The 22,034-nt window shown below is 44.6% G+C and overlaps 1 protein-coding gene across 3 annotated transcripts in view; it reads right to left on the bottom strand.

The window, feature by feature from the left end:
• Positions 1 to 296: 296 nt before the first annotated feature.
• The window catches only part of Stac (SH3 and cysteine rich domain), a 122,485-nt gene continuing 100,747 nt past the window's right edge, over positions 297 to 22,034 (bottom strand). For all 3 annotated transcript variants that reach the window (XM_034484114.2, XM_034484113.2, XM_076918082.1), the window contains 3 exons: positions 9,266 to 9,317; positions 9,029 to 9,166; positions 297 to 1,620 (listed from right to left, as the gene is read on the bottom strand). In XM_034484114.2, coding sequence (XP_034340005.1) covers positions 1,522 to 1,620; positions 9,029 to 9,166; positions 9,266 to 9,317 — 289 coding nt within the window. In that variant the 3' untranslated portion in view covers positions 297 to 1,521. The remainder of the gene's footprint in view (positions 1,621 to 9,028; positions 9,167 to 9,265; positions 9,318 to 22,034) is intronic.

Below are 22,034 nucleotides of genomic sequence, written 5' to 3' on the forward strand. Positions count from 1 at the left end.
TGTAGCCATGTAAGTCTTCAAAATGGAAACAAACCAAAATACTGGCTGTAGGGGGTCTGGGGATGTATTTCAGTGGGTAGAGTTTCCGTCTAGCATGCATGAAACCACTTCATGTACCGGGCGTGGTGGGTGCACTCCTGTAATCTTGACCCTGTGCAAACAGGGGCAGGAGGATCGAAGTTCAAAGTCATCTTCAGCTCTGCAGTGAGTTTGAGGCTAGCCTAGGTTAGAGATCCTTTTTCGAATAAACAAATCAAGTAAATAAAACAAAAGGAAGTAGAACTGAGTCCAACCCCGGCGTTTCTAATGATTTTATTGCTCAGTGGCAAAATAAATCAAAGCAACAATAATCCCAAAGTCACATTTAAACATGTCAGTGACTGCTAGGAAGCAGGTCTGAATGCTGGGACAGGGCTTGGGAGGAAGGCATCGCAGTGTGGTATGTTCTTGTAAACATTGGTACAGGTAGAGAGCAATATCCCCAGGTGGTGCGAGCTAAGCCCCAGCTTCCTCTGTTTGCACAGAGATGAAGCCTTATCAGACCTTTCCACTTCACACCTGCTGGAGCTGAAAACATTGCCCTAGAGAAGAATGGATTCTAAGTTTGGCTACATTTATTCTAAGATGTTTCTTTCAGTGGCACTCCCCTGTCACTGGATCCCTGCACGGTGGACTCGTCCTCCACAGGCTGCACACAGGAAGAAGTGATGTCCCTGATAAAGAGGGTATGGAATGACAAAGAGACTCTTTCCTACTTCCCATTCCCAGCCTCACCTGCTTTGAGAAAAGAACACCCCAACTAGAAGGGCTGTCTGATCCCAATACATAAGGGCTCCTTCCTTGTCTCCACTCCCACTTCTCCTTGCTGCTGCTTGATAGTGTGCCTTAGACCCTGCCCTGTCACTACTGTGAGTCACTGAAGTAGCAAGGATGCCCTCATTCCCAATCTCTAGGTAAGTCAGATCTTTACACTTGGTACCATGCCTGTTCAGCCCTGCCTAGGATGTGCTTGAAGGACTGAAGAGAAAGAAAGAACAATTTTGCCAGCTGAGGCACAAGCTGAGCAGGAGCCGGAGTGAGCCCTGGGGTGTTGGGAACTGGGGGGGGGGTTGGCCTTCTTGATTCTCTGCAGGAGTCATGATGAGGTTGATTGGTCAGCACTGGGAACACTAATCCAGAACCAGAGTAACACTTGACTACTCTGCTCCAAACTTCTCACTGGGACCACACCATGACCTGGGACAGACTCCAGCCTTGCACAGGTGGGCAGGAAGGGAGCTGAGTCCTGGGGCAGCCTTAGCTACAGCCCACTTACTGTCCCCAGCTGCCCTCAGCTCTGGGATGCTGCTCTCAGGCAGCCTTGATGTGCTGTGCAGTGGGCCCGCTTCCAGATTGCTAACACAGTCTCAGATCTTCAAGTCTCTCTGTTTTCTGGGCACCCATCAGTGCAGCTGCTCCTCTGGGTGGACACAGAGAGAGATCAGCAGTGCTGGCCTCCTGCTCTGGGAGGGATTGCTACAGTCACACATCAACCAGTACATCCAGTGGGACGAGGCCTTTCTTCTTCCCACTGAGGACTCTGATGAAGCCGTCCTGTTCTTCCTCAGAGGTCACACAGATCTGAGGGCCAGGGGAGAGAAAAGAAAGGATTCAGTTCAGCAGGAAGAAGTGGGGACCCATAGCGGAAGTTGCTGCTGAGCACCCAGCTGGGAAAGAGGAGATGACTCAGGGAGTAGAAAGTTAGTGGTGGGGGCGGGGAAGGGGGCAATGTGAGGAAGCACTCAATAAAACATTACATGCAAACCTGGGTTTGGAAACAGGCCCAGATGCAGAATATTTTCTGGGTTCCAGCTATATGAGTGAGGATTAAGAAAATGGCATTAAATACTGTGACTTCCCGAAGAGTCGCTGTAAGGGCAGAATGACAAAATCATATCACAGAACTGGCACGGGCCATGCCAGTTCCCAGTATAGTATGCCAAGGGCCCAAAATAACAGCTGTCACTCACTGGCTCCTGTCCAGTGCTTGGAATCTTACGTGTGCATCTTACAACACCAGAAAGCCAAGGGACAATTTCATAACTAGCTCCAGGCAAATAAGCACTGGCATCTTTCATATCCCAGGGCAGGTACTTGTATGAGACTTCAAAGGAGGCGGTGAAAATCCGGTTGGGTGCCCTTGCCACTCACTGTTCACAAACCAGCGAAGGGCAGAGAAGGGGGTGAGGCCTGGTAAGACGTTCCTGGGGATGTAAGTGACTTAGAAGGGTTAGGCATGATGCGCGCTCTCTCTCTCTGCCCATTGCCAAAAGGCTGGCAGAAGCTAAGGGGTTTTAAGATGAAAACAGAAGTGATCAGTTTGACTGGCAATGGTACTTCCTTAATTCTTTTCAATCACCTCCTACTTCTTCTTTCTTTTCTTTCCTTCCCTTCTTTCTCCACCCCCCCCCCCCATCCCTTTCTCTTTCTATCTGGAGACTTCAAGGGCTTCATACATTTTCTTCCTGACTGGTCCAGCACAGTTACTGTTGGGCAGACCTGGCCTGGGCACACAATGCCAGCCTTTCTGATGAAGGCTGTGCACAGCATTCTGAGGAGGGACACTGTGACCCTAATCAATACCTGTAGTCATCCAGCCCAGCTATGACTTGGCCCTCATCTTGACCCTTCTTTAATATGGGGTGAGGCTATTTTAGGACTTAATTTTTTTGCAGCTCTCTTCTCCAGAGCACAGATTTTTTGCTGGGTTGGAGGTTCCTGCTTTGGAGTGTAGGACCGTGAAAGGACAGCATGGTTTCTGGTTGAGCACTGGCCGGAGATCTTGCAGGTTTCCCTGCAAGGGACAGCATGCATTTTGCCATGCTCCCAGACTCCAGGCTCCTGACACAGGCTCCTGACATGAGGCCACAGATCTCCCGGCACTAGGACAATCCCTCAGGTGGAGGGCATGGCTACAGGCCACAGAGCCTCAAGAAAGATCTTCATATTAATGAGATACCTAAAGGCCAGAGGGCATAACCAATTAAGTATTCCTTCCCAGACTATCCTCCTTGCAAAAGGTATTTAACCTCAGGCCTGCTCTGAAAATATGGGGGTATAGTTTTCATCCATTTTCTGCCATGACAATAAATTTCTTAAGAGCATAGCCTATTTCTCATCTTTGGGCCCCTCCATGGTGAACAGTAGAGAAGGTTTTCAATTATGGAGTTGCTGGCTAATCTCCCCCAGACAACCTCTCTATGTTTCCAGCCATGGAGGCCACCAATTCAAGCAAGCAAGCGGAGCCAGCCATGACCCAGCCAAGTGAGTCACAGCAACCAGAACTCTCATCCCCGAGAGACACAGCCAGAGTTCATCCTTCCCCCTCCCCTCTTTGGCTGCGGGCCACCAGCCTGTATGCCCCCACTTTGGTTGGCCTTTTAGCAGCTAAGGGGCACCTGAGAGCCCAAGGGCCTGAGAACCAACTGGTTCGCTGCTGCCTTTTGGCCCGGGGACCCCCAACCCAATAGCTCTGGCTCCCCGTGAAACCTCAGACTGTGTTCTCTCACTCCCAGAGCGGAGTCCCTACGGCTTCACATAGCCAGACATCAGATTGGTGCCAGAGTGGAGTGAACACAGTCAAATTCCCATGCCTCTGCCTCTCTGATTGGCTGCCGTAGCCCCTTGTGTGGGGGCAGACAGAGGACCCACAATTCAATCCAATAACTGACCCACGCACACTACAATCCAACATTGGAGTTAAAGTCAACTCTTTATTGCTTACTCTTTTGTCAGAGTAATCTTCATTGTCATTATCATCATCTTTAGCAAGATTTATTATTTTATTATTATTACTATTTACTTTTGTGTATATTTTTTGCCTGTATGGATATATGTACACAACTTGTGTTTGTGAGGTCCACAGAGGTTATAAGAGGGTGTCAGATCCCCTGGAACTAGAGTTCAAGACCATCAGGATTGGCCACATGGGTATTAGGAATAAAACCCAGGTCCTCTGGAAGAGCAGGTACTCTTAACCAGGGAGGCATCTCTCCCACCCCATATTAGTTTCTTCCAACTGTATATATGTGTGTGTCTCTGCACATGAGTGCAGGTGCCCATGGATGCCAGAGGCATCAGATCGCCCTAGATGTGGAGTTATAGGAAGGTGTATGGTGCCTGATGTGGGTGCTAGAACCAAACTCAAGTCTTCTGCAAGAGCAGAACATGCTCCTAACCACTGAGCAACCTCTCCAGCCCTTATCACCATTATTTTCAGGCCATGCATACGCTCTTCTCCCTTGGGTTTCAAACCCTGTGGAGCTGGGCTGGACTTAAACTACTTTACTCAGGGTTTCAGGGTGAACTCAGTCTGTACTAATCATGGTTTCCTCTAATGCAGCACAGGTCTGGGAAACAAGGTGGAGTGTCTGCTAAGGGACTCTGTGGAAAGTTTCTCTTGCTCTACAACGAGGTGCACTCAGAAGAATGTAGCTTCCTAGCTTCCATTGTCGGGAAAGGAATTGGTTAGGTGACCTATAGTGGGCGGCAGCCAACATTCTGAAGACTTCAGAAGAGAAAGGTAAAGGGATTTATATCCCTGCCCATGGGGTCAGACCACCCCATGGCAGACCCTCATTGTACACTAGAAGAAAACCTTGGAGACTGAGTCCAATTAGTTTCCTAACTTGTGATGTGCGTTTGTTAGCTATCGCTGTCATAAATGATGGTCAACTTAGTGCCATCAAATGACAACAATCCATGGCATTGTGGTTCTTGGGGCTGATGGCATGGGAACTTGACAGATTTGTTGGTTTGTTTAAAGAGCATCAAGGTCAAGGTTAAAAAGGCCAAAAGATTCTGTCTTCCTTCTTTTCTATTTCTCCAGGAGTGGACTCAGTTCAATGCATTGTGCATTGAAGTTGTTGCTCCTGGTGGTTGTGGAGCTGAGGCTCCCACTTCTGTTGTTTTCTGCTCTGCTGTATGTAGAATGGCTAAAAATTGTATTCCGAGAAAACTAAATAGAAACAGATAGACTAAATAAAATACGATATTAAATTCTGAATTCAAAGGAAAGCTTGGCATGGAATATGTCAAAGTTTTTTAATGCTAATAACTTGATGGTTGAATTGCTGTGGTTGCTACTCTCTTCCGTCTCTAAAATACTATTTTCTAAATATCTCTATAATAAACAAATATCTGTTTTATAATCTAAAAATAATTTCTGGTTTAATTTTTTTTGAAAGAACATGAGGAATCCACAAAAACATTCTACAGCTATGGCAGACCCATGAATGACATCATAAGAATGTTTTAAAGGAATTTAGAGCTGATTAAGTGGATTCTTTTCAAGTTTAAAAAAATGAAAAAAAATTCATCCTGTCAAGTCAGACTCCTATGTGTTCATAATAGATAACAAAATTCCATCTGGAAACAAGAGCTCTGTGGATAAACAATATAATAATTATGAAAGATTAGCTTTAGAGACAGAAATGTGATTTAATAAAAAAAAGCCCTGCATTCATTTTCAGAATCAATTTTCTCCGACCTCTCTGTTAATGGTCACTGTCTCTTTATGTTTTTAGAGTTACACATATCACCCTCACTATTTTCTGGTGCCCATGGGATGCCTTACACTGGTATTTGCTGCTGCAGAGATGAAGTCCTCACTGAGACCGGCTCTGAGTTATGATGGTGGGAGATGACTTTTGTTAAACGCCTGTGCTGTTTAGGCACAGGTGGTCATGCTGAACTCTCAGGTCTGAATCAGGGAGATACTAGTATACTGATTTTTTAGATGACATTTAGAGGTGACTCAAAACCACACATGACACAGATCCATTTCTACATGTCCTTGGCATTGGTGACTTTTCTACTATGTTTCGTTTCCTTAAGAGGCTTTGAAAGTCTTCACATGAATTTATAGTGTAGGAAATTAAAGTGGAAGTCAAATTTGAATTTAGTTTTTAATAATAGCATTTTCTTTTGGGGGGAAGGCTGGGGGGGTCTCACTAAGTATGTAGTCTTGACTGGCCTCAAACTCACTATGTAGATCAGGCTGGTCTTAAACACATAGAGACTGGCCTGTCTTTGCTTCTTGAAGATGCCAGTCTTTTACAATAACATTCTTAAATTAAGGCTGTTGTTTGATCCCATGTAGCCCAGGTTGGCTTAGAACTCCTGATTCCCCTGCCTTTACCTCCCAAAGCGCTGAGGTGACACACCATCACCTCAGCGCAGCTTAGAGGTTTTCTTGTAGCTGGAAAACCAAACCTAACATCAGCATTCCTACTCTTCCCTCATCCAAGTCCGTGTATTCACTGCATCGGGTCGAGGTGGGGGAAGTATGTGTAGGCTGTGTGGGGTGTGCATGTTAGAGATGTGGCTACAGCATGGTGACATACCGTCCAAAGCTTGCAAGAGAGCAAAGCACTCAAGAGAATGAGTTCAGGACGAAGTGCTGCCTTGGGTGCAGAGACCCAGGCTTGTACTCTTGCCTGGAGCTTACGTGGGCCCTTTGAGCAATGCACATAGAACCTCTGTGGAACTCTATTTTGTAAAATAGAGATGCTGCATGATGAATCCACACAGTCCACGGAACACCAGTAAAGGAAGCGTAGATATGTAAACGTTATAAATACTCCATGTCAAGCATCTTCACTTGACTCACCGAGATGGGGCTTCTTTCTGAACCTGCAACACAAATGATGATTTGGCTACTTTTCCCTGGGGGTCCTGTCTCCACTTGACTTCTGGGAGGGTTCCGAACTCTTGTCGTCATGACTACACAGTAAGTTCTTTATCCACTGATCCATCCTACCCCAGTTATTTCTATTACATTTTACGCCCACTGAAAAAGACTCCACATGTCTTTCCTCTGTCTGTCTTGCTTCTTCAAGGGTGGAATGTTTGACTCAGTTCACTATCCAGGGATTCGCCACCATTCAGACTTCTTTCCAGCCCTCTTCCCTTAGTAGGCAACAAGACATTCTTGTCTCCTAGACCAGATTTGCTGTGTTTCTTCCTGGCCTTTTGTTTTGCCAGGTTCTACTGTCCCTTGAGCTTCAGGGTAGCACATGGTGGTAGTGATGGTGGTGGTGATGGTGATGGTGGAGGTGCTAGTGGTGGTGGTGGTGATGATGGTGGTGATGGTGGTGGTGGTGATGATGGTGGTGGTGATGGTGAGGTGGTGGTGTTAGTGGTGGTGGTGATGATGGTGGTGGCAGTGCTGAGGGCAAGGTGAGGTAGCCTGTGATAGTGGGATCTAGGTGCCGAGCTCACACCTGATTTCCATCTCGGTAGTCACAAGGCTGTAAATGACTGAGGACCCACTCTGCCTGCTTCTCTGCTCTCTCATCTTTTAGAGACTTTTCTTGGAGAAACATCCTCACCTGTGTACAGCAGTGGCTGTGGTCTGGGCCTGATTTCTGTGTCCTGTCTACAGCATTGTCACCTCACTCTCCAAACTCCTTTCCTCGGGAAAGCCTTACTGTTGACAGGCCCACTGTCATTGTGGAGTGTTCCTAATTCTCACCATTATGAAATTGCAGTGGGAACTGCCATTGATCACCCAGATTTCCTTCTTTGCATAGATTATTTTCGTGAGTCCATTGCGGAAAATGGAATGATAGCATGCGTGGGGCTCAGTTAATTTTGTGACTTTTTATACCCAAGTCTGAAGCAACTATGAGAATTCGGGAACTAATGCATACTAGCATTTATAGAAAACCAATTTCACCAACTCCATCTGCTGCTGTTGTTAAGATATATGGGAAAACAATGCTCTGATTTATTTGCTTGGCTTTAAAAGTAATAGACATTAATTTTTTTGTAAAAGCCATTTCTTTACATTGTATATTTTCTTTAGGCCTTCCTTCTTTCCTTCCTTCCTTCCTTCCTTCCTTCCTTCCTTCCTTCCTTCCCTCCCTCCCTCCTTCCTTCCTTTTCTTTTTTTGACATTCTATTGGCTAGCTACAAGAAAAAAATGAATCATTATTTTTGTGTGGGGCTTCTTTCTTTTAAACACTGGAAAGCAAACTAAGGAGGATGGAGGGAGACACAGAGAGGAACACGACAGAGCTGAGCTGTGACTGTCTTTGTTTGTTTCTATCTGTATTCCAGGGGTGAGGTAAGGAGTCCAGAAGGAAGGAAGTGACTTAAGGACATTATAGACGCAGAGGGCTATAGGTATCAGACAGAACAAAGGGTATCAGGAATGTGTCGATTAGGTACAGGGAAATGTCCAGAGTCTCTGCCTGAGATGATTTTTACTCTGTGTTTTGTCTCTGTTATTTGTTATTATGTGAAGGTGTATGTCCTTTAGGGTACACATAGAAGCTTGGGTCTTGAGGAGATCCGAGAGGGCTCCACATGGAGCCAACGTACCAAACCCGGGAGCACAGCACCACACAATGCCACGTTTCTCTTTAGGTGATGACATATTGGTGGGAACCATCCCAGGGTGAAAACCAGAGTAGCTGCTAACTTTGGTGACTAGTGGTCCTGAGACACAAGTGCTCTCTCATGACACTGTGGCATTATATACGCTGACAGATACCATAGAGTGTAGCGGTTTGAATGAGGAAGGTCCCTTACAGGCTCATGTATTTGAACACCTGGTCCCCAGTTGGTGGGCACTGTTTGTAGAGATATTAGAATCTTTAGGAAGTGGAGGCTTGCTGAAGAAAGTGAGTCACTAGGGGTGGGCTTTGAGATTTTATAGCTTATCCCCACTTCCTGTTTTCCCTCGCTCTACTTCCTGTGTCGGAATGAAATATGATTGGTCAGCTTCCTCTTCCTGTTGCGAAGTTTTTATTGCCTGTTCACATGGTTATGTCTTTCCAGCCTCTCTGAACATTCATTTTCTGAAACTCTAAGCTAAAATAAATACTCTCCCCACCAACTTACTTTTAGTTATGTTGTTCTGTTACAACAATAAAAGCGAATTAAAGCAGAAGTTTCCTGGCACTTCGGTTTTGAGTATTGGATTCTAGCCACCCTCGTACCATGCGCATGTCTGTGTATGTAGGGGCTTGTGAGCTTTACTTACCTGGTTCTCTTTCAGTGTTATCTGCCCCTGGTCCTTGCAGCCAATGAAGGTTCGAACACACCTATAAATCTTCTCATGCTCTTCTACTCTCTGAACAAAGTTGGCTGGAAAGAAACCAACCCTGTCCTGAATCTTTCCCTGAAATGGAAGAGGAGGCATTCAGCCGCAAATGCAACATTTATCGTAACTGTCATCACCAAAGGATTCTTATTTCTTTTTAAAGGCCAATACACTTACTTTCCACCAGTCTTCATTGGAGTCTTCTAGCAGAGTGATCATGTCTCCTGGCCTAAAAATGAAGGATGCATGAGATGAGGGGGAGGAAGTCAAATGAGGAAGAGAAAATACTCTTTAACGTGACATAGTTTTCTATTCAAGCAAATAATCCTAAAATAAATAGAAGTAAAGGAAGCATGATTCCATGGACTCTTCCCTTCCAAGGAAATGGAAAGCAAATATTCACACTGCAAAAATGCCCAGACTTAAAATTCAATAAGTATCAGGGTATATTTTGCCCTGAGGTATATCTTCCTCCCATCTTCTGTATGTCCTATCCAATTTCCTCATGCATTTGATATGTAGATACAGGCTATATTTTGCTTTTATGTTGTTGTTTAGTACTTCTACCTAAAGTCAGTCATTCTCTTTATTATTATCATCTTTATCTGTGATGGTTAATTCATCATCACCTTGACTGGATTTAAAAGCACACAGGCAAGACTCGGGAGATGGCCCAGTGGGTAAGAGCACTTGGCCGCTCTACCAGAGGACACAGGTTCAACTCCCAGCACCCACATGGCCGCTCACAACCGTCTGTAGCTTCAGGGGATCTGACACCCTCACACAGACTTGCATGCTGACAAAATGTCAATGCAGGTGAAATTTACAAAAAAGAAGAAAAGAGAAGAATTACGGGGTATTGGTGAGGCAAGGTTCCATGTATGTTGACCAGGCTGGTCTCAAACTCAGTAAGTAGATAAAGATGAGGGAAGGCTACCTTTTCACATTGGCCTCTTTATAGGCCAATGCAATTCCTAAGGCCACTGTCGACTCAAGGGACAGAATGCCCCACATCTGTGAGAGGTACTGCAACATCTCAAGCTAAGGAGAGCACACACACGGAGAAGAAACTTAAAACTCAATGTAACTGCAGATTTAGAGTCAGGGATTTTGCCCAGTGTTTGAACTAACTCAGATACCCAGGGGCTCTTTTACTTTTATTATTTTTTTTTATGAGTACAAATTAAGATTTATTATCACACTGTTGCCCCGGCTGGCCTGGGACTTACTTTGTAGCCCAGGCTTGTCTTGAACTTGCTGCGGTCCCCTGACTTTAGCCTCCTGGGATGCCCAGGCTATGCCACAACGGCCTATCATTTTTGGGCCTTTGGTCATCTTTCCATTCTACCTGGGTTTGCTGGTTTGCTGGGAATCTCCTAAGATTCCTGTTCTTTCCTGTTCATCTCACATTCTTAGGAAGTCTAGCGGTTCTCTTATTAGATGAATTCACATCATTTGAGTTCCTATGGTATTAGCCTTACAAAGTTGGTAGATAGTTGGCATCACCCATCTCTGCTCTGACTGACTGCTTATGGCTGCAGCCTCTACTGTCTTATTTTGTACAGCATTGGAAGCACTCTTAAAAAAAAAAAAAAACCCTCATTTTTGACATTCCTAGGCATTGGATTGAGCAGAGCAGATTCCTGTGCTCACTTTGCTCTCCTGCCTCAAACTCTTCTGCTCTCAGGGCCAAGTCTCCGTTATTTTGACCCAGGCTTCTCACATAGGCTTGATTGTTGTTGAAATCTTAGTGCCATGCCATACTCCCTGCTGTTCCACGGAGACAGCGATCAGTGTAATGTGTCAGATTTATTCAAGGGCAGCTCAGAAGGAGACAGAGGGAAGACTCCAGTCATGGATCGCTGCCTTTGGAAGGCTCAGGCATGTGAGGGGCTCTCGGGAACTCCTAGGGGTTATGGCGAAGCAATGGGCAGGGAGTCTGCATGCTGGTTGCGCTCTTTTTCTCCAGAGCACTTCTTCCTTTCCTGATCCTCTTCTTCCTCAGTTCCCCTCCTCCTCTTCCTTATCCTCTTCTTACTTTTTGTGACTGAGGTGTTAATGTATGATGTATGTGTGCATGTGTGGGTACCACACTGAATATAATGGGAATCAGAGGGGAATCTTGGGTATCGGTCCTCTCTTCCACTTTATTGGAAGCAGGCTGTTTTATTGTTTACTGATGTACTGCCTATCCCAGGCTTGCTGGCCTTCAGGAGTCCCCATAGATATCCTCTTATTTCTACCTCCCATCTTGCTCTAAGACTACTGGGGTTACAGACATGCTCTACCATGTCTGAGTTTTACATGGATCCCAGGGGATTTCAACTCAGGTCCTCACCCTTCACTTTCAGCACCTTTGGTACTGAGCCATCTCCCCAGCCCTTTTCTTCTTCTGAAGCCTGTTGTCCTATGGCCTCTGCCTCTGTTGGAACAGCTGTGTCTTTCTTTCACAAAACTTAATAATTTTCTATAATTCCATGTGAATACTTCAGGATTTAGAAAGGGATGGATCACTGAAAGATTAAGAATGTAGGGCAAAAGTCACAGTCTCTACCCACTCTGCCACAGCAGCCCCGCGGCAGTAAATGCAGCTGACTTTTTGCCATTTCCGCAGTCACAGCTGCCTGCTGATGCCACTGAAAGAGAGATGGCTGAAGAAAATCGCTTTTTTCCCAGGTGAGGGATTTAACTAGGCATCACGTATGAAAGTCATTGTAGATAAGTCTGGAAGGCTCCAGCAGATTTTATTTAATCTTGTAACCTAAGAAACTGCACATCAGTATCAAACGCAAAGGCTTCACTGATGGTTTGATTGGAGATGTAAGGGGAGGGGGGACAGGAGAATGGAGATGGAGGATGCTTGCCTCAAACTGTGGGATCAGAGACCAGCTAGAGATCCACTCTTTAAAGTGCTCAGGAGTGGGCAGTCCTGGAGCGCCTACCCTGTGCTAACTAAACTACCCTACTACAATAGGGCACACATAGAAATATCGGCAATAATTTTATGTAAAATACCAGGTATACCCCTGACCGTGTGGTGCGGAGTCTGGCTTTTCTAGCAGAAGATCTTGACCAGGACCAGAAAGGTGCTTGATAAGTGACAAGAGATACATCGATCCATTTATTCTTTGCTTTTAAAAAAATATTCAATTCCGAATTCAACAAATATCCACAGAAGGTAGATTCTGAAAGAGCTATTTACCTAGACACCAGGTGCACACTGCAAAATAAAATCCTTGCTTAGAACTTCTATTCTGATGCAAAAGATGAGTTATAAATAAGAAAACAAAGAGAAAACCATTTAATAACAATATAAACGACCACACATTGTAAACGATGACAGAAATACACAAGGCGTAGAGGAGTGGATTCCTACAGAGGTTAGTCAAACTGCCCAACCTTCTGGCAGAAATAGCTAATGATAAGTGTCTCTTACACTCAAAGCCAACATAGCAACTTTCTCCATGTGACCCCCAAAGCTGGTGGGGTCACTCTGTCCTCCTGCCTGACACCATCACACAATGAGAACATCCTTTTCCTTGGAGCCTGAACTCCAACTTTTTCCCCACACTGGGAGCCAGGAGTTCAGCCTGGATGGACATGCAATGTTAGGGTCCCAGCAGTGACAGGGGACAGATAGGGACACTTTTAGAATCCAAACTCTCAGAGTGCCCCAACATTTCATATCAAGGGAATCACCCTGCATATTTACCATTTAAGCAGCCCAGCCCACACAGCAGGGCTTTGTCTTTCTGAGTTTAACTTTAATTGAGAGGTTAAAAGACAACCTGGAAGGAAGTGAGACTCAGTCATCTTGGTGCATTGAGTAACTCCCACTCTGTGGAGAGAGGAGGAGGTGATAAGGAGAAAAACACACAATGTCACAGACAAGGCTGAGCACCTGGCTGGAGGGGCAAGATTAAGCCTTGGAGGGAGGATGGCCTCTGGGTCCACTCCCTTGTGTCTGAGTGAGATGGAGTGGAAGACCTCAATCTAGGATGTTGATCCAATGTCTTTTCAGGTTACCTGCTCTCTGGGTGAAGTGTGATTTAAAGGTTTAATCTCTGACTCTGGATTCTCAGTGCCAGGTGGTGTAAGCTGCCTGTGCTATAGTTTTTTGGTGTTGTTTTTTGTTTGTTAGTCTTTTAATTAAAAAAAAAAAATGTGTTGGCCCAGATTTGGGGCTCCAGCTAGAGTTTGCTCTGTTCTCTGTATTAAGCACTAGATTAACTCCACACTCCAGCTACTTCCCTTCCCACAACTCTTGATCACTCACCACAGGGTCAGGTACCAGAAAATGATGGGTAGTACCTAAGCTCTGAAGCCTGGCCAATTTCAGGAAGCTCTGGGAAGTCCTTGCCTTAGGGCACATGAGCTTGCTGTTGTCCTGAGTACAAATCCTGTGATCATTCCTCAAAGATTCATTCACAATTGTCCATTGGCTTTTCAAACCTTCTCACCTTGGACATGGTTCTCAGTGTGCTGCATTAAGTCATCAAAGAACCAAAATATGGCACCAACCAACTCAGAGATCCTTACCCATCAGTCTGAAGGGAATACAAGTCTAATGCCTGTTTACCTGAAGATGACCCCTGTTGGCAAAAGTGTGTTGTGCACAGAGCTAGGGATGGTACTATGGGAGTGGCTATGTGGAATCTTCTGGAAACTGCTATTGAAGTCGGTTTTATGTTTCATGGATGGGAGTTCTTAGGGGGAGGCTAGTCTAAGGCCCCACAGCCAATCTCTCTCATGCCCTGGGTGGATAAAAGGTTCTTAGGAGTGTCGACATTCTCATTCCCTAATGAAGTCACTTCTTCTGAGGATGGTTGGAAACAGGAGGATCGGGTCACCTTTGTCTTGTGTTTGGAAGTCAGAAAACTGATATTTACATCTCCATCTCTGCCTGAATAGCCAAAGAAGATTCTAGGATGCTGAGCTCATAGTTTCTGAGTGCCTATGACATTCAGGTCTTGACTATGCACCAGAAGCACAGAGATGGCAAGATTTCTTGAAGACTCAGTTTCCTTAACTCCACTGAGCAGCCTCTGATGGCACCTCCTCTATTTTCCTTTTGGACAAACACGTTATTTTCTACAAGTGGAATGAGGAGGGACTGGGGCTTAGAGAATCCTCCTCAGACTTTAGAATCCTACATGAAAGAGTGGGCCATTCAAGGCATTGAGCATTGAGCGAGGGGCACTTGCTTTTATGGTTTTTACTTTTAAACACTAACTTGCATTGATGTTTATATAAAGAAACACTTAGGCAAGTTCATACTAAGTGGTTGCCACCATTGCTATTAAGCCATTATTACTGCCCTCAGGATGTTGATAATCTCAAAAGCAGAAGTCTATAAACTGGGAACGGACAGTAAGCTTCCTCCATGAATGAGAAACAAGTTATGTGTGGAGCAGACCTAGTGTGGAGTTAGATCCAGGTGAAAATCCCAGCACTTACATTATGGCTCTGATCCCAAGGTGTCACAATGATATGCTTTAAATTTATATGTTATACATAATAGTAAATAGATTATGAAATATAGTTGCTTTGAAAATTTGTTCTGTGGATTTTGTTAAAACATGTTTTAACAAAGAAGTCTTTGGTTCTATAAAATTGCTAATTTCTTCTAAGCCTGTCATTTTTCCACTTAGAGACAAGATCTAGTGGGTGTGGTCTGCTCTTTCTCTGTCTCTCCTTCACCCCAGAAAGATGTAGGTCTTTCTATGTTCCTAGGTTGGCCTTGAACTTGTCTTGCCTGAGCCACCAGTGGATCTGGGATTACAGAGGCATACAACTGCATACTGCTACACTGCCCTCATTTGTTTTGGTCAGGGATAATTGGTAATGAGATGTTTGCTTCTGTAGCCTCAGACCCTAGTCTTTGGGATAATTCAGAACTCGGGTAGGCTTCCACCTTGCCTTTCTTTGTGTAGACCTGGTCTCCTTTCTCTTAGTCCTTCTGACCACAAGGTAATATCAAAGCTAGGATTAGCAGTTGACTCCATGTGCCTCATTGCAGTGGTATTTTTGTAGGGTTAAAACCAGCAAATATCCTGTAGGAGAAACAATGCCCACTGCAAGAAATGGACACAGCCAGCCATGTCTGTGTACATGTTGGCAGGGACAGAGAGACTGGACTACTTACATCAGGGTTTGGCTCCATGGCTAGCTACAGGATATTAAGCTGCCTCTAACACTATTCATGGCTTATCAAAGTGCAGGAGAGTTGCCCATATCACTCTGCAAGCATTTTGGACAGTTTTAATATTCCATACCCTAGCCTATTCATTAGATAAAGAGAAGTCTACACTGAGTCTATCAGCACCACCACTCAGCCAAAACAGATGTCCTTGAAAGAGCCAGCCAATGGGAGAAGTAAAGAAAACTGGCCAAATTACTCTTCATCTGAGATTTACTGTTGATTTTTTTTCATTAGACTAATTTCTCAGTTCGAATTAATCTGGTTCAGAACTGTTTATAGCCTCCTTGACTCCTCAGTTTGATTTCCACCTTAAACCTGAGCCTTAAGGCTGTTTGCATTTTTCTCCCGGGTCCATATTCTAGCAGGAGCATTCAGTTAAAAGGCCATTTGGAAGGAACTGGGGAGATGTTCCTGAACTGTCGTGGATCACGCTCTCTAGAACCTAATTGAGAGAGGCGTTTGAGTGCGAGGGAGGCGGGTAAACACATTAGTGACATTCGGGAAGGTCTGGGTTCCTTGACATAGTGCAGCATCACAAAATAATATGCACCAGAGACTTTCCTCAAATAGCCTTAATTGGATTTTGATGTCCTGGCGACTGTGAAGATTATTTTTAAATCAAATTGGTGCATTAGAATTACATTTAGTTTTAATTAAGTTGATGCATTTGCCAAGCAGTAATGTACTTAGAGAATGGAAATGAGACACCAGGGGAGTCTTCTTCTGTCTCATTTGTCTCAAGCATTCCTCCTTTCTTATTTTAAAGAGGGTTGTGCACCACGGGCAAGGGGCAAGGTGAACTTTAGAGTGGTCAAAAGAGAATGCAGCCCTCCACAGGTCAATAAGGAATCAGGAAACTGGAGTTCTCTCTCTCTCTCTCTCTCTCTCTCTCTCTCTCTCTCTCTCTCTCCCTCTCCCTCTCCCTCTCCCTCTCCCTCTCCCTCTCCCTCTCCCTCTCTCTCTCTCACATACACACACACACACACACACACACACACACACACAAAGAGAGAGAGAGAGAGAGAGAGAGAGAGAGAGAGAGAGAGAGAGAGAGAGAGAACTACATGGAATGTTGTTCCTCAGGAACTGTCTACCTTTGGTTTTTGAAGTAGAGTCACTCGAGTGACATGGAGGTCACTAGGTCAGCTGTTTCTACCACCTCAGTGCTGGGATTACAAGTGCATGCTACATGCCCTGTTTTTGTTTTTACAAAGGTTCTGGGCACTGACCTCATGTCACACTTATGAGGCAAGCATGTTACAGCTTGGACTGTCTCCGTAGCCCTGTATTGTGGTGTTGAGTCTGTCATTGGCTAATGACAGCCATAATTGCTTTCAAGTCTAGAACACAATCAGAATCTAGGTGATTATCTAACCACATGGAATTCCAGGCACGATTTGATTTACAGTATAGGTCTATAGTGTACCCAAGGATCTCAACTTTAATAACATTCTCCACAGGAATCTTACGGTTTATAACCAATGGCTTTAGTGTTCCAGGCAGCTTTCTCCTCTATAATACTGTTGCCTTGGGCAACCCCACAGCTCTACTAAAGAACATAAGGGATGGGGGAGATTGTGGAAGACTTAGAGATGGACAGAATAATCAGGATGTTGTCTTCCTTTCAGTGGTTTTGTTATTTTTCACTGCATAAAAGTTGTAGAAAACTTATAATAATGCAATTATCACTGTCCATAGAAATGAAAGAGGGTTGAGCCTAGCAGAATCTCGTCAGGAGTACCCTATGAGTTTTGGCTCTCCATGCACTGATTTGTCAGTTCCCATCAGCTGCCCTCATTGTCCCATATATGTGGTACACTGGGTTCCCTTGGAACAAGGTGTGACATCTTACCAGTTCTCCCATTTATTAATGGGTCAGTCAGAGAATCATTTGGGTAGGTGAGAGTCACAGCTTGACCTCAACTATAAAAGTTGTGCACCAGGAGCAAGACTTCATGCATGCAGTCTATAGACCACAAGGCTTCCTGGGCTCCGGGGTCAAACCTAGTCCAGATAGACTTCTTGGGAAGTAATGTTCACGATGAACTTGGAATATACTACTACATCATCCAAGCTCACTTTCCAAAAGCAAATGGAGGATGGACAGATGATGGTTACAGGTGTGCAGGGACAGGAAGGAGTGTACTGCAGCATGGTAGGGTGACTGGGGTCAGCCACGGTTAAATTGATGACACTTTTATGTCTGAAAATAGTCACTCGAGATTATTCCCAAATGTTTCCAACCACAGAAATGATAAATCTTTAGGGCACCAGGTGTGATTTAATCAACACACACTATAAACATTTATTAAACTAGTGTGTAGTAACTTACACATGCATGCAATGATGTGTCAATGAAAAATAAAATAAGGCTGGGGAGAGAGAGCTAGGGTGGTGAGGAACTTAGTTTGGTCCCCAGAGATCACAGTAAACCAAAACCGAAACCAAAGACAAAGAAAACCAAAGTAAAACAACATTGTTAAGCCGAGCATGGTGGTACAGGCCCGTATTCCCAGTGCTCGAAGAGCAGAGACATACAGATACTTAGGGCTTGCCAGCCCAGCCTCCGTGGTGAGTTTCCAGGAAGTGTGATAGCTCATTTCAAGAAGTAAAAATAAACACAAAGGTAGGCAATTCCTGAGAAATGATACCCAAAACTATTCTCTGCCCTCCACAAACGGATGTGTATGCATGCACACCCCTGCACAGCATGATATTCACATACATGTATCCACATACACACTTTAAAAAATGAAAACTTAACTCCTTAAATTCGCAGTTTTTTTTTTTCAGAGAGAACACTGATCAACATCAACATAGGGTGTAAAGTATAGGTGGGAGCCCTGCTGGCACGGTCAGCCTCTCTGGGCTCTGACCCCAGTCTCTACTTTCTATCCATATTCTTAATGCTGGTTCTCTTACCCAGTCTCTAAGAACACAAAGAATCACAAGCAAGAACCAACTGCTGCCCTGCATTTTCAAGACCTCTGGGGGGTGGCATTTACCCCCGACTTGGTACTTCAATTTCTCTAAATCTAGAGATTGAATTTTTACCTCTTTATCCTTTTACCCCCAAAGCTCACAGGCAGACTTCTGCAAGCTGGGTGCTGATGCTGCCTCCTGTAGAACTTTTCTTGAAGTCCTAAGACTGTTTCAGTGTCCCTCTGGGGTGTGCTGTAGCACCAGGTCTCCCCCATCCAGCACCTCACACCAGACTGTAATTTCTGTCTGCTCTTCCCATGCCTCTCAGCACTGTGATCCCTTAAGCTCAAATAAGGGACAACTCCCTGAGAATACATCCTAGAAAAAGCCATATGTAGGTTAAAGTCATTTAACTCAATATCAAGTTCAAGAGAGATAAATTTAGGCTACCCATTTCCTGAGGTCCTTGCAAATATTAGTTAACCAAACTCATGCTTGCTTGCTCCCACGTAGACACTAGTTAACCAGACACATGCTTGTTTGCTCTCATTCAGACACTATCTAACCAGATAAATGTTTGCTTACTCTCATTCAGATACTAGCTAACCCGACACATGCTTGGTTGCTCTCATTCAGACACTAGCTAACCAAACTCATGCTTTATTGCTCTCACTTAGACACTAGCTAAGCAGACACATGATTGCTTGCTTTCATTCAGATTCACCCACAGAATGTCAGAGATGTGAAGCTTCCAAGAGCCTGCCTGATGATTCACAAGTCTAAATCCTTATTTGGGGTTGAAAGATGTGTTTTTTCTCTGAAACTCCCTCTCTCTGTTTAGGCATTCTGTCACACAGTCATTAATTTATATCTTCCCTAGAATTTAATAATATTGAAATGGCAATTCCCATTTTCTCTCTCATGGCTCCTAAGCTTTCCTTCATCCCAAACCTGCCATCTCTTCTCTTTACCTGAAGAAAAATGGACATTTTCATATAAATATGTTTGAAGAGAACTGATAAAAATGAAAATGGCTTAGATGTAAGAAGTTGACGCAGAGTCTTTGAAATCCACATGACACAGCCACCGAATACGTATTGGAACCCTTCACTCTTCTGCTTACTCTCCATCCTTTGCGTCCAAGTTCCCAAATGTAGTAATTTATCTCTCTTGATGATTTACCTGAAAGATCAACCTGGCAAAGCCATATAGGTTATTTCCACTGATTAAAAACAAATGGTGCCTGGGTGTGGATAAAGAACAATGACTTCCAGCTTTCCTCATCCTCATGGCAGTAGAGATGCTGGGGGTAGTTCCATTGAGAGTGCTGAAGGTAGAGTAGAGTGTCCTGAGAGAGCTTACAGGGGGAGGCAGAGATAACTCAGTGATTCCAGAATTGTATGAATACAAGTTGAGGTACGCTCTCTGAAGAAAATAATCCAGATAGAGTCACTAGGGGAGAAAACACCACAGCCAAGGGACACTGAGTTAGGACTGAGAGCATGAAGAAATTCAAGAGGTAGAGGAGTGTGTACGTGTGTGTGTGTGTGTGTGTGTGTGTGTGTGTGCATGAGTGTTCATGAGTGTGCATGTGTATGTGTGTGATGGGGGGAACAGGATGACACAGACTACAGGAAGCAAAGGACCCCTGTCTATGGTGCTGTGATCCTTTTGCTGAAGGGAAAAAAGGACTTCAAATTAAACAGAAGCCAGCCCAGGATGAGATTGCACAAGACTTGAGTCTCCACAAATAATGTTTGCGATCCAAAGACAATGGAGGACACTGTGGCTTTGAAGCCAACCTGGGGACTATGAGGCACCTTCTACAAGTTCATGGCTAGAGACTCAGACAGCTTGTGCAGCTCTCTACACATGTGGGGTCACGTCACTGCAGGAGTGACTTGTCTAGGACTTTGCCAAAGCCAAGTGGTGCCACACTTTGCATTTTAAGTATCCAGTGAATTCAAGCCGTTCACTCTGTCTGCCTTCCTCCTTCTCTCCCTCCTCTTTCTCTATCTCTCTATTCTGAAAAGAAAGAACCTACTTTCAAAGCTTACTGGAGATGGACACAGTGGCGTGTGGCTATAATCCCAGCACCTACTGGCCAAGGCAGGAAGATCCCAAGTTTGAGGCCAGCCTGAGCTTATAGAGTGACATATGGCTAGCCTAGGCTACAGAATGACACAGAATAACATAAAACAGAAGTACGTTGGAACTGAAATGGTAACATTTCTACCATGCAACGGAGAGTGTGCCTTTTGTAACCACCTCATTCTAGAAGCCCAGACTCGATTGTCCCTATTTTCAGTATTAGGGAGCTGAAGTCCATAATTAGGCTTTGTGCTCTCTTGTTGGATGAGAAGCAGGTAGGGAACCCTTGCACCTGACTCACTGGTTTAGATGTACCTATGAAAACTGTACCGTGGCCTTGACTCATGCATGGTCCACCCACAGTGAGCTATAGGAGACAGTATCGAACACAGAGTTGGAAACACCTAGATCAGGTAGTCCCCTGCCAATCTGGTACAGATCCGAGGGAGTGAATTTACTAGGTTTTAGAAGAGTAAGGAGAGAATGAATACGTTCTGAACAAGAGGTTCAGGGGAGCCCCTCAGGCTGGCCAGAAGCCAGGGGATTCTGACTTTATTCTTCATGAGGAATGGGCTTGGGGTTGGGGCAAGCAGCAGGGAAATGCCCTGATCCACTGATAGCTGGTACCAGCAGGGTGGTGAGTAATATGGAGGACTATGAAGATATTTGCACCACTGGCCTCTGGCGGATGAAGCTTCCCTTGTTATTAGGCAGATCCATAAGGAATCTACTGAAGCCATGACTCATCAGCCCTGACTTTTGGTGGCTAGCTTTGATATCTGAGACTATTTTTTGTTACCAAACTCATATTTCCAACATTCCTTATATGCTACTCCTTTGCTTTCTTTCCCAAAGAAGGTACCCAGCATGTTCTCCTGGGTAATTATGCAGACAGATAAGAATAGTATCTATCAAAATGATTTTTTTCCCCTTATGGTTTGAGGAGGAAAAGGTAATTCACAAAGTCCCAGCTCATTCAAGGAAAAATACCCAGTTCTCTCGGTATTGCTTTGAGTATGCTAATCAAGTTGCTGGTTTTTAAAACTGGGAACTTACAATGCCTTAGTTAAGAATAAATAAATAAATAAATAAATAAATAAATAAATAAATGTATGATTTATCACTTTGATCTCCCAGCCTATAAAATTCAGGCATTTCATTCCTGGGAATGAATAGCTCTGCTTGCCTGCAAGCAGATTGTAAATGTTGGAGTCGTGACCAGACATCTTGGCTTTTAATGGCCTGCAACCAACAAAAAATAAACACACAGAGTTATGACAGCCTGCACAGAGCCAGACACCCGCCAATGTCCCTGGTAACACTCGGTATTGCTCTGCAATTGCTGTTAAAAATCTGGAGAATTCAGAATACTGTTCTAACAAAGACGTGGGGCTAACACAATAGGGAGACATTTCGTCTTCAATTTACATCTGGTGTGTCTCTTCATGTGTGTACAGGTGTGTGTGTGTGTGTGTGTGTGTGTGTGTCTCTGTGTGTGTGGGTATGAGTATGTGTGGGGCCAGAGGACAGTTTTAAGCATTGTTACTGAGGCCTCATTCACCTTGATTTTTGAGGACAGATCTCTCATGTGCCTGATTTTTTGAGTAGACTAAGCTACTGGCCAAGGACTCTCAGAGATTCATCCATCTCTGCCTCCCTAGCTCTAGGTTACAAGCTTGTGCCACGTCTCCTTCTCCTCTTCCTCCTCCTCTTTCCCTTCTTCCTCTTCCT

Source organism: Arvicanthis niloticus, chromosome 21 (assembly GCF_011762505.2).
Source record: "Arvicanthis niloticus isolate mArvNil1 chromosome 21, mArvNil1.pat.X, whole genome shotgun sequence".
In the NCBI taxonomy this organism is placed as follows: domain Eukaryota; kingdom Metazoa; phylum Chordata; class Mammalia; order Rodentia; family Muridae; genus Arvicanthis; species Arvicanthis niloticus.